At 41.2% G+C, this 12,597-nt stretch overlaps 1 protein-coding gene across 6 annotated transcripts in view; it reads left to right on the top strand.

The window, feature by feature from the left end:
- Nucleotides 1-9,072, top strand: part of IKZF2 (IKAROS family zinc finger 2) — a 109,746-nt gene extending 100,674 nt beyond the window's left edge. For 4 of the 6 annotated variants that reach the window (XM_075710234.1, XM_075710235.1, XM_075710233.1 and 1 more), the window contains exons 6-7: nucleotides 1,843-1,986; nucleotides 8,348-9,072. In XM_075710234.1, coding sequence (XP_075566349.1) covers nucleotides 1,843-1,986; nucleotides 8,348-9,072 — 869 coding nt within the window. The remainder of the gene's footprint in view (nucleotides 1-1,842; nucleotides 1,987-8,347) is intronic. The other 2 variants (XM_075710237.1, XM_075710236.1) reach the window with 1 other exon arrangement.
- Nucleotides 9,073-12,597: the final 3,525 nt, after the last annotated feature.

The raw sequence follows: 12,597 nt of genomic DNA, 5'->3' as shown, positions 1-12,597 counted from the left end.
TCATTTTATAGCATATGGTAGATTCTAAGCCTCAAAGTACTCAGCTTTCCATAGCAGCAGAGGCACAAATGGAATCAAATGAATAAATTGCCATGTTTTCTTATTATGAATGTCTGAATTGTGAAGTTCACCTGAGCAGATACTCTGTTTTGTAATTGCCTGGTATTTGCTCTTCTGTATTAGAAAGAAGGCAAAGACAAGGCTTTTATCAGCCCATTTTTCATATATTATGTGCTAGCAAACAGCTGTGTGTTTAAGAACAGGGGATTGATTATTCCATATTAGGATCCTAAAGGTAGCAAAGTTACATGGGAGGAAATTAGGCTGGTAGTGTTCATTTATGGCAGGGAGAAGGTATCTGTGACACGAAAGGCTGCTACAGTGAGAGACCAGAGGAGGACTAGCAGAAGACGTGGTTTCAGTCCTTCTCTACTAGCTCTGCAATACCACCCGTGACTTCTCTGGAAGATGTATCTAATACAGAGAATGCAATAGGTTGCTCACAGTTTACAAATTGTAGGAACTCTTTGCAAGATCATCCCAGTTTCTGTTTCTCTGCCATCCCATTCTTCTCTTTAAATAATTTTTTATACCTCAAACATCCCTTTGGTGCATGGGCTAGTGGCTGATGCTTCTCAGGTTTCTCTTGCTACTTTATGAAGATGAATGTGGGACAATTAGGCCATGTGTTAAATTCATGGCAGCAGAGCAGTGGGAAGAGCTACATGTGGAATCACACTTTTGACATATATTACAAATGACTTAGACTCTCTGAGTCTGATCTGCAGCATGGTACCGCTGACCCTTCCTGGTGTTTCTAAGAGGATGCTCAACAAAAACTGAGTACTCTGTAGGTATTTAGTGATTAGCCATGTCAGCAAGTGACATAAAACCCTGTGCAAGTCGGTCACTACCCTGGTCGGTAGCTCATGCAATTCCTATACTGCTTTTGCGCTAGCACCTTATTCTCTAACCCAACAAGCAACAAAGTGTGAAATGAGTAAAGACAGAAGGCGTCATTAATTTCTTGTTATTGTCTCAAAGACAGTGTATGAGTATTCCCCTAACATAGTTAGCACAGGGATGCTCCTTGCCGATCCCCAAAAGCAGGAGGGCAGACACAGAAGACTTGCGTTCACTGGTTGTTAGGTCTGTGTTTGAAGGGATAAAATATTAATAAAAAAATTGATAGTTTCTGTGACTGATTCTGAAGAGAATTTCCATACAATGTTACTCCTGTAATTCCAGTACAGCGTTTGCTGATTTTTACAATCTTGTATATAGAAAGAGGAAACACACTTTAACAAACAGATCCTTCATTCCGGAAGCTTTTGTCATGGGGAATGAACAGCCAGGCCCAGGAAACACAAGTCATCAATGCTTTGTATGTTTTTTTAGTCATTGAGATTAATGCTAAAATAAAATAAGAACGGTAAGCATGCCATATGATAAGCATGAAGTTAAGGGAATACACAAAGAATGATAATTAAAAAGTTATGTTGGCAACAGGTGACCATATTGAAGGGAGCAAAACAGAAAGTGTCACCTACAAAGTGAGTTTTCAAAAGTGTCCTCTCCTCACTGGGGATCTTGGCTATTCAGAACAAAACAAGTCCTTTAATAAATGCTTAAAGTTGGGCTTCTGCTAGATGGTCCCCAACAGAGGCATTTTGTAAATGTGGCTCTGCTTAAAGGTGAATGCTGTCTTGATGCCCAGTGTGTTCTTGCACCTTGCTTTATTTTGTGTTGCACTTGTTGCACAATCAGCAGGGCTCAAATGATTTGTGTTGTCTGTGAAGTGTAGACCAGACTTGTCTGATACGATTTTTTGGTTTTATGTAGTACCTCCTATGGAAGATTGTAAGGAACAAGAGCCTGTGATGGACAACAATATTTCTGTGGTGCCTTTTGAGAGACCTGCTGTTATAGAGAAGCTGACAAGCAACATGGGAAAGCGTAAAAGCTCCACCCCACAGAAGTTTGTGGGTAAGCTTGAAATACGCCTTTTATAATTTTTAGTGTGTAGGTATAGGTTACTTGTTATTTGTAATAGCCAAAAGAACAAGGGGAAAAGTAGTGCTCTCAGAACTTGGTTGTGATGGGGAGGGACAACAATGGAGATGGTTAAATCACAGCAAGAAATCCTGAAAATTACTGAATTAATTTTACCAACCCAGAGAATTGAAAAGGGAGGTCCCCACAATCATGAAAATGGCTTAGAAAATCTTGAGCTTTTTACTGTGCCTTCAGGCTGGTTTAGTTTTTTTAACTTTTCTCTGGCCCTTTTGAGATTTAGACTTGTCATCCTTCGCTCTCCTTGCCCCAGCAAATAAAAACCAAGATTCTCATACAATTATCTGTCTCTATATGTGTGTGTTTAAAAAAAAAAAAACAAACCCAAAACAAATCAATAAGTATCTCAAGACTTGTATTAAATTCTTGAGAGTTGGCAACAACTGGTCTGATAATACTGGCATGAGGAAGTAAAATCACATCACTTCTGTTGGAAGAAGTGCTTCTCGAAGTGCAACGTTCTGCACACAATAAACTTGTTAATGCATTAAAATAAAGCAGCATTGGATGACTTTTGTTTACCAAATTTAGAATCCTAGGCCCAGAATTCATGACTTCTTAAAATTGTTCAGCTTGTAACAGGAGACAGTGTGCAGAATTTTACTTGGTTTGAGCCGTAGCTTAAAGCTTCTTTTTACTGCTACTGAGGCAGTGCTAAACTTAGGAGGGGAGCTGGGACAGAGAATTATTTGGGGTAAGTGTATGCTGCTAAATTCCAAAGTCATGTAATATGCATTTTCCACACTCACTCCCTGGAAGGACAGTTGTACAGATTTTAAGGGTGTCATATACTTATTCTGCCTACACTGAGGACACTTACAGAGAGAGGATCAGAGGACTGTAAGCAATTAACACAACCATTTAGAAAAGTCATTGCCCCTCAGCTAAATGCAGATTCAGATGGATTTCTTAAATCACCACTGAAGGTGGTTTTAAGCTAACCCACATGGTTTTGAATAGTAGGGGGCTAGCAGCATGCAGCAGTTCACCTGGGGGGCACTGACACACTGACCTGGCTGCTCTCTGTCATCTGACCATTCCCTAAGATCAGTGCTAAGCCAAGGTTAGGTCAGGAACAATCCAACCCACAGGAGGAACACTGTGCGACATCAGTATTTCCTGTATTGTTATTAGTCCTGAGAGAAAAGCTTAATTCTTAGACTGTTGGCTTTAAGAGTGGTCTGAAATGAATTACTGTATAGATGATAAGAACTGGAGGATTTATACTCTGATTGAATTTACTGCTGTGACAACAGTTGGGATTGAAGAGGGTGGAAATGGGAGCAGGACTCTCTACTGACAAGCCAAATACAGCTTTATGAGATTGTAAACATGGCCCATCATAGCAGGTTTCCCTAGTGTTGTCTCAGCAAGTATATTCATGCAGGTTGTGATCGACAGTGAAAAAGTTAACCATGCTGACACTTAAACTGGTGTGTCTAGACCTCAGAAACATTACAGTCTCAAAAGGAAGAAGGGCAGTTCGCACCTCTCGCTCTTTTTCCCCCCAGGTTGTCCACAGACTTAAACAGAATTGTGTTTGCAATACCTCTCAGAGGTTATCTTTGTAAGGGCTAGAGACTTTACCTGAGAGGGCTGGAGACCTTGCTCCCTTCCTTTAAATTGTGGTGTACCCATGCTTGCTCTCAAAGCAGTATAGTTTACTGACTATAAGTACATCTCACAACTGAGGCAATCCACTTTTTGGATGGTATAAACTGAATCCATTTTTGGAAGCTGTAGATGATGGTCTCTTTTTTTCAGTCCAGGAAGGTTATTTTACTTGTCCACTCACATGCAATTGACCATATGTTGTTATTGTCTTCAAAGGCAAATTTACTGATTGGAAATCCTTGCCTGAGATACGCTGTAGCAGATTATTATTCTCTGTAGTAGGGTATGCTACTGTTGTATAGAACAACCTGTTGTTGTTAGATAAACCTGCTTCTTCTATAGGTGTAACAGATCATTTTGGTATTCCATTTTTCAGGGGCTAGGAATTCAGGGTTTCATGTGACATACAGCTTTTTATCCAGATCCAGATGTAGGGAAAAAGTGTCCTCTTTCATATTTACTCTGTCTTATTTTTCTGCCTTTTCTGATCTTTCATGGCATCACAGTGTTTGACTTGAAAAAACAGCAGTCTCTGCTCTGCTACGTTTGTTTTTTTTTTCACCATGACCTTACGTTTCTTCCCGTTTTCCCCCGCAATGAAATATTGTTCAACTCTATCAGGAAGAACTTGTAGTGGTTCTCTTGCTTGCAGGAAATTTTCCTGTGCATACTGCAAGTGTGGCACCTGTCCAAAACAACTTAATGGTGTTTATGAGAAGGTCATGTAAGCATAAGCTAAAATCTTTGCATGCTACATCTATCAATGCTTTACTGCTCTTTCTGATCAGCAATCTCCAGGGGACCTTGGTTATGGACCACAGTCTCTACTCTGGCTGAAATTTCAGGAGGAAAGGAAGCAGCATACAGCAGAGTTAATTTCTGAGTGAGAGCCTTGATTATATATCTGCTATTGAGGTACTAGTCTTACCAAACCTGTTGAACTAGTGGAGGCAGAAGGTATAATGATGCGCAGGAGTCTGAGTACCTCTTTTTGCCTCTCCTTCAATGAAGGGAGAAGCAGACACTAGTGAAATTGAAAGCAACCATCTTCAAGCTGATCACATGAAGCAGATTCACATATTTCCAGTTTGAATGTGGTGCTCATTCTCACAGGGTGTCACTGAGGCTAAGAACTGGCAGGATACAAAAGGAGACATTTATGTGGCTTACGATAAGACCACGGTTGTTACAGTAAGAATTAAAAATACACAGGCATCTCGGAACAGATGAAGATCAACTGGCTTCAAAATTAGAGTCAAGTTCTAGTTAATGGGGGTCAGGGAGAAATTTACCCAGTGGTAAATTCTGTAACTGCTTTCTCCAAGATTTCTTGCAGCTTTCTCCCAAGTGTCCGGCATTGCAATTGCTTTAGATGACCATGGTGGAGAATGTTTCGTCTTTTACTTCACTAATGTAGGGCAAGAATAAATAGAATTTGAGCATAATTTTGCATGAAAAATAAAAATGATGACTCTAATTAGTTGGTTTCAAGTACAGATTTGGCTAAAGAGGAATTAAAAGTGAAACCCATGTTGGACTGGTTTGTTAATGTTTCGTCCGAGCTCTGTGTTTTACACCCTCTCCTCCCCATGTTATAATTTATTTTACTTTTTTTATGTCATGTTCCATTTCTAAGTCTCTGACATCTTTGGAACCAGTTCATAATTAAAGGAATGAATAATTCAGGTCACTGGCAATTTACAGTTTTCTCTACTCTGCTGTCTGTGGTGGAGTAACTAAATATGGAAGATAAAAGGAATCAAAATGATGTTTGCGTCATTCACCCAAGTAGTCCATAAAGGATAGGTATTATTTCTTGATCTGTATAGCCTACAAAGGACTGACAGTGTGTTTGGAGGCTGGATCAGTCTCTCACCAGATCCAGTTCTTTATTCAAACACAGGAACAATACAAATGGCCAGCACAGGTGACAGGGACCGATGGACTTTTCCATTTTCATTTCTTTCATCCCACCATGCTGTCATGGTTTAGCCCCAGCCAGAAACTAAGCACCACAGAGCTGCTCGCTCATTCCCCCTACCCTGATGGGATGGGGGAGAGAATCGGAGGAGTAAGAGTGAGAAACACTCCTGGGTTGAGATAAGAACAGTTTAATAATTGAAGTAAAATAGTAATGATAATAATAACATTATAATAATAATAGTAATAATAATATACAAAGCAAGTGATGCACAATGCAATTGCTCACCACCCGCCGACCGATACCCAGACAGCTCCCAAGCAGCGATCGCTGCTCCCGGGCCAACCCCCCCCAGTTTCTATACTGAGCATGATGTCATATGGTATGGAATAGCCCTTTGGGCAGTTTGGATCAACTATTCTGGCTGTGCCCCCTCCCAGCTTCTTGTGCACCTGGCAGAGCATGGGAAGCTGAAAAGTCCTTGACTAGCATAAGCAGTACTTAGCAACAACTAAAACATCAGTGTGTTCTCAACATTCTTCTCCTACTAAATCCAAAACACAGCACTATGCCTGCTACTAGGAAGAAAATTAACTCTATCCCATCCGAAACCAGGACACATGCCAAAGACACCATGTGTCTCCTGGAGCTGTCCTCCAGTCCCACTTTGGCCCCACCTGGGAAGAAGCTGCTCAATTTCAAGTGAGGCTGCAGCCACCTCCTGTTACAGGGTTGTCCATCCTATCAACAGCAGGACAGCCATCACAGACAGCAAGACTACCAGCCCACGGCAGAAACACTGAAAAGAGAATATTTGATGGCAAGAATCATCCATAGGTCATGTTAGATTACAAAGGCCGTTGTTGTAGCACCATTTGCTTTTTCCTTCCTTTTTTTCCTCAAATGCCTAATGTGTAACAAAGGAAGAGTTGGTAAGCTGTAAGTGTAACACAGCCAGCTGTAGGGAAACGTAGTGAGGTACATGAACATGGTGTCTAATCAGAAGCATGTGAGCAGTACTGCTGAAGAGAATACGAATATTCACATGCTTCACTTTAGACTTGCATTTAATTACCTTGCTAATCAGGGCTAAGTTCCCAACCAAAAGTGATGCATCATCTCCAAGGATAACCTGATTGTTCCATGGGTAATGTAAAATTATTTCTCTCTTTATGCACCACTTTAAGATAAGCTGCACTAAGTGGAATGAATTATTATAGTCAAAAATAAAATGCTGAGTGATAGCTATGTTGAAATGTACTAATGCTATTTGGAAGAGATTTGGGATTGCAGTTCTGTTTCTTTCTTATGGTGGTTTATACACATTTTGTTCCAAGCAATTTTGGCAAAAGGTATTAGAAGATTCTTGAGTTCTTTAATTCTTGGATAGCCAAACCAGTTGTATGTAGTAACTCCTTGAATTTATTAGCTTATACTATTGAAGAAAACTCTGGTTTTATGTACCGAGGCAGTCAAAAGTAACAAAGGCAATGAAAACCAACCAAAATTATTTATCAGACTTTGTAAAATCGGGTTAAACAACAAGTAGCTAATATTTGTGTGTGTGAACACATATGAGTATGTATATCTTGTATCTTACACATATAGTTATACATATAACCTTTTCTATATAAAAGAAGAGTTATTATATGAAATTTCCTTCTACTGACACTCTAAAGCCATCACTGGGAAAGCAGTGCTGCTGAGCTGAGCCCTGTTGTAAGCAGTGGTAAATCTGTTAACTTCAAAGGAGAGCTGCGATACGTAATATGCCCTGTGACTAGCATAATATACCAGCATGTGGTTCTGGTTTCGCATATCTGTAATGCCATTGATTTAAAAAGTAGACAAGGATGTGAATTTGGATTTACATAGTGATGAATCGGCCAGCTTCATCATCATTACATACTTACCCTGTGTCAATGAAAGCTGCTTTTGCCTTTACCAAATGAAACTAAGCTATACATGCGGTTTCTCTATTTTGTTTTTCTTGCCTAAATAGATACTGGCAGGGGAGGGAGGTGTCTTTTTTTCTCAGTCCCAAACATTGGGGTAGGATTTTTTTTTTTTTTTTTTTTGAGGGGGTGAATTGCAAAGATATTCTAGCCTGAATGCAAGATGGTAGGTCAGCCCCCAGTGCTCCTGGTAGTTGCTCCATTCTGTGGCTGCATGCAGTTATTTTATATTTTTTCTGCTGGTTGAAGGATTTACATATTGTGGCTCTAAAGGTAACACTATACCAGCCCTCTGTAGCTGTTGCTTAGGTTTCTCGCTATGCAGCCCTGTTGTAAGGTATGTATGAGGCACCTCAGAGTGCGGGGGACATGTGGTACTGCCTCTTAATTTTGGGAGGGTATGTCTAATGGTGTAAGCCAGTGGAGCTTCACTGACCTCGGTGGTTCAATCCCATTTTCTACCAGTTAACATGTATTTCCTAATTTGAAGCATGGGCACAGTCAGGCCCAGTGGAAGGTTTGGTATCAGTCTGAAGGTCACTGCAGCCGCATGTTTCACCTGGAATTAAAAAAAAAGCTGTTGGTGAGGTTGCTGCTTTACCCATCTCAGGACAAAAACATTGTAGGAGGTCAGTAAACAAGTAGAAGGAGGGAGGCTAACTTTGGACTCTGGAATGAGTTTCACCCCAAGTCAGGGATTTTCTGTCCCTCCACACCCCTTTTACGGTGAAACCCTTGGAGTAATTATGTTGATTTTTCTCACTCATTTGCTCTTGTCCCTTAGGTGAAAAGCTCATGAGATTTGGCTATCCAGATATTCCCTTTGATATGAACCTAACCTATGAGAAGGAGGCTGAGCTGATGCAGTCTCACATGATGGACCAAGCCATCAACAATGCAATCACCTACCTTGGAGCTGAGGCACTTCACCCCCTGATGCAGCACACACCAAGCACAATTGCAGAGGTGGCCCCGGTCATCAGCTCAGCTTACGCTCAGGTCTATCATCCTAACAGGATAGAAAGGCCCATTAGCAGGGAAACAGCTGACAGTCATGAGAACAACATGGATGGCCCGATCTCCCTCATCAGACCAAAGAGTCGAACCCAGGATAGAGAGGGCTCCCCCAGCAATAGCTGTCTGGATTCTACTGACTCAGACAGCAGCCACGAAGACCGCCAGTCCTACCAAGGAAACTCTGCCTTAAATCCCAAGAGAAAGCCAAGCCCAGCTTATATGAAGGAGGACGCCAAGGCTTTGGATGCCACAAAAGCTTCTAAGGGCTCTTTAAAGGATATCTACAAGGTCATCAACGGAGAAGGGGAGCAGATCAGGGCTTTCAAGTGTGAGCACTGTCGCATCCTTTTCCTGGACCATGTCATGTACACCATCCACATGGGCTGCCACGGCTACCGGGACCCGCTAGAGTGCAACATCTGTGGCTACCGAAGCCAGGACCGCTATGAGTTCTCGTCGCACATAGTCCGAGGGGAGCACACATTCCACTAGGCCTTCTCATCCAAAGGGGACTCATATGAAGTAGAAGAACTGCACATGAAGAAATACTGCACTTACAATCCCACTTTTCCTCAGACATTGAGACGCCTATTTTGTTGTTGTTGCTGTTGTTGTTGTTGCTGTTGTTTAATTATTATTATTAACCTTATTTTTTGTGGACCCAACCTCATTTGCTCTGCCCAGCTTAAGAATGGAAAGAGGGAAGGGATAAAAGAGGGGTTTGTTGTTGCCGTCACTTTTTGGTGAGTGACCCTCCTCGCTTTCTGTGGGAATTGAAAGGCAGTCCGTTTCTGTCTCAATCAGCTGTACATCGTGTTCTGTTTTGGGATATTGCTCAACCCTGGTAGGTGCTTTGAAGTCCCGGCAAGATGCCACTCATTTACAGTTTCAGACAAATAGGTAGAAACATTTCGGAGGAGAGCGTTTTTCAAATGTGTAGATATGGTGTGGGGTTTTGGTGGCTGGAGGAGAAGGGGGGAACTTTATTCTGCAGAATGAACAATTATTTTTAAAGCAGAACTGTTAGGGTTTTAGGAGCACGAATCAAAGTCGATATTCCTTTCAAAATTACTTTCTAGGGTGAGCTGTTTTTCTGGGTTCAGTGTGTATTGCCCCTCTAGAATGTAAAAAAGAAAAAAGTATGTCTTAACACTGTACCACATTACAGCAGTTTAGTTTCATAAGTCTGAGGGCCTTCTGTGGTAAGTCTGAGGCTTTGTATTTTTATTTTCCTTAACTTATGAAGCACCTTTTTTAGAATTGTTGATTTGCTGTTACTCCATGCCTATGTGTTGACTCACTGGCTTCTTAGAGACCCTTGGGAGCCTTACTTATTTAGTTGCACCCTATGTTTTAAGAAATAGCATTTAGAAATAACATTTAAACTTGCTTCTAGGACAGCAAGTGGCCTAGGAGTGGGTGAGAGAGTCTGTAGTTTACTCAAGAGGTTCTGCTGCTCTTCTGAAATAATTTTGTTTTAAAATTACGGATTTTAAAATGACAAAAGTACTAGTAGCAAAGTGTTCTTTAAATATAATTATATATCTATATATACCTATATAAATACTTTCTCATTCTGTTATCACAGTGTTAACCTCTTGGCAACAGCCTAAACTAAGACTTGCAGCTGGGAAAACGCTAGGAGCCAGGTCCTCAGCCAGCATTAATCCTCTTAGCTCCATTGAATTTAATGGAACTACTCCAACTACTTCAGCTACATCAGGATCCGAGCCTTGACCATTTTTTCTCTTGTTGACATCTTATTTGCTAATTTGCTGAACCAGTGACTTCTTTTGGTTTTAAGTCATCAATTCTGCTTTAATTTAGGGGTGGAAGTGTTTGCAGATTTTGCTGGATAGCCTTTGCTCTTGGAGAGCACAGAATGATCAGATCACAAACAAACAGATCACGTATGACCTTCCCTACTTCTTCAGAAAGTGATACATGGAGATGCAGGTGCTGTGCTTTGATTTGTATTTGCAGATTTCACCTTTATTCCTAATTTATTAATTTCACTCTAGGGAATACAAATGGAGAAACAAACTCTAGAGCACGTCCTTGAACTACAGACTGGACAAGAGAAAAAAAAAAACCCACCAATCTGTTTTGTTTCCTTTCTTTCTCTCCCAATAAATACCAAAGCCAGCAACCACCCAGCAAGTTGCAGGTTGCATCAGTAAAAACTGGGCTTAAACCTACATGACAGATTGCCATTGAATCCCAACTGTTTGTACCAATCACAATTGAAATGTTGTTGTTTGGCAACAGGAGCACAGCTTGAGAATGGGAAGATCTGCATGAGTTTAACCCCCTCCATGCACGCGGTCTTCATGCGCTTGGTGAGACCTTTTCCAAAGTATAAAGTTACTAAAGTATAAAAGAGAGAGCAAGATCAGGCCATAATGAATTCCCATCTGCGCACTTCAATCTGCGTACTCAGTGCATATGCCAGTTTGCTGTTCGTTTTGATGGTACTGGGGTTTTTTTCTCCTCTTCCTAGACCTGGAGCATTTGAAAGTAGGAGCTGAGTGGTATTGATTGAAATCTTTTTATGGTGACATTCTTGGCAGCTAGAACCTGTGTTTAGAAAGGATACAGTAGATCATGGCCAGATTACCTGATGACTGCTTCCCAGCACTGAAATGCTATTAAGTAGGAGCTGGTAAAGTCTTGCAGTAGCCTATTAATTATAATACAATATGGAGAGAAATGTCATCTTGTGTAATGTGAGAGCTATCAAGGCTGGGAATATATGGGCTTCAGAGAGACAGATTTAAAGACCTATTCCCAACATTGTTCTTAATGTCGTTGGGTTCCTCCCCCTCCTTCTTTCTTCATCCTAATGTAGAGGGAACTCAGGGAAATGAACCTCTGCTGTCCTCCAGACCATTCTCATTTTCTTGTGGTTGGTGTAATCAAAGGAGTTTGTGCAGGAACAAAACAAGGGCATGCTGGAGGGCAACACTTCTGTTCCATATGGCTGATTCTCTGCAGCTACGAAGGTTGACCTAGGAGGTGGCCAGCCATGTTCTGCAGCAGGATGTGCTTGGAAATTCAGAAAAAGGGGGTTACTTTTACAGCATGACACCACCCAAAAAAAGTGGTTGTGATTTCTGCAGAGGCAGCAAAGGTCTTTTAAGAACAATGTGCAAAGGGAAAGGTCCTGGGCCTGAAGGTCACTAGGCTTGCATGGGCCTCCAGAAGACACGTGCCTGAGCCAGAGAAAAGGGGTGCTGGCAATCCCTTTCAGTCTCTGGGGGACAACACTCCAGTCTCCCCTCTGTGGTCAGCGGAAAGAACGTGAACTATGGTTTCTTGGAATAGTTAGCACTGGGGAAAAAGTGTTAAAAAATTCTGGCTGTGTTTGGGAAAGCACTGGAATACGGGAAAGCCAGAGAATGTCTTGTGTATCCACAAATAAGCTGGCTGCAATTATATCTGCAGTTTGTTAGTGTGCACTTTCATTCATTGACGATTCATTGATACCTCCTGTAGTGTATATTCTGTAGATGTTTAAAAGATCAGACAGGGGGGCTTGGTGGTTTTGTAGCTGGCTTCAGTCAAGCCCAACTTCTTCCAATGGTAGTGTGCGAGATCTGTATGTGAGCACTGCCATGTTCTGGTATCACAGAAAGAGAGAACTGGGGAGGCAGAGGGGAGATGCTGGTTTAGTTATCTTCCAAGAAATGCATCTTCTGTAGACCAAGAAGCTGAAGGGTTGCATTAATTTTTATAATCAATGTCCTTTTCTGAACACTCACTGAAGTTTTTCATCCTAGAGCTAGGGAAAGGAGAAAGATTAAATTCTAGTTCAAATTTTGAACAAAGTTTTGGACTAGCATTTATTTTAGCAGTCACTTCCTACTGAAAATTATTGGATGGTTTCATATAAATCAGTTTGCCCCTACACAGAAATGTGCAAAATGAGACCTCAGAGACTTTTTTTCCCTTGCTTGCTCTCTGCAGATTTCTAAGAAAAGCTCTTGAGTTTTGTCGAGTTCATTAGTCATTCACAGT

The sequence above is a fragment of the Pelecanus crispus genome, chromosome 5 (genome assembly GCF_030463565.1).
Source record: "Pelecanus crispus isolate bPelCri1 chromosome 5, bPelCri1.pri, whole genome shotgun sequence".
NCBI lineage: Eukaryota > Metazoa > Chordata > Aves > Pelecaniformes > Pelecanidae > Pelecanus > Pelecanus crispus.
The sequence above is the reverse complement of the archived record's forward strand: the minus strand, read 5'-3'. Positions and strand labels throughout refer to the sequence as shown.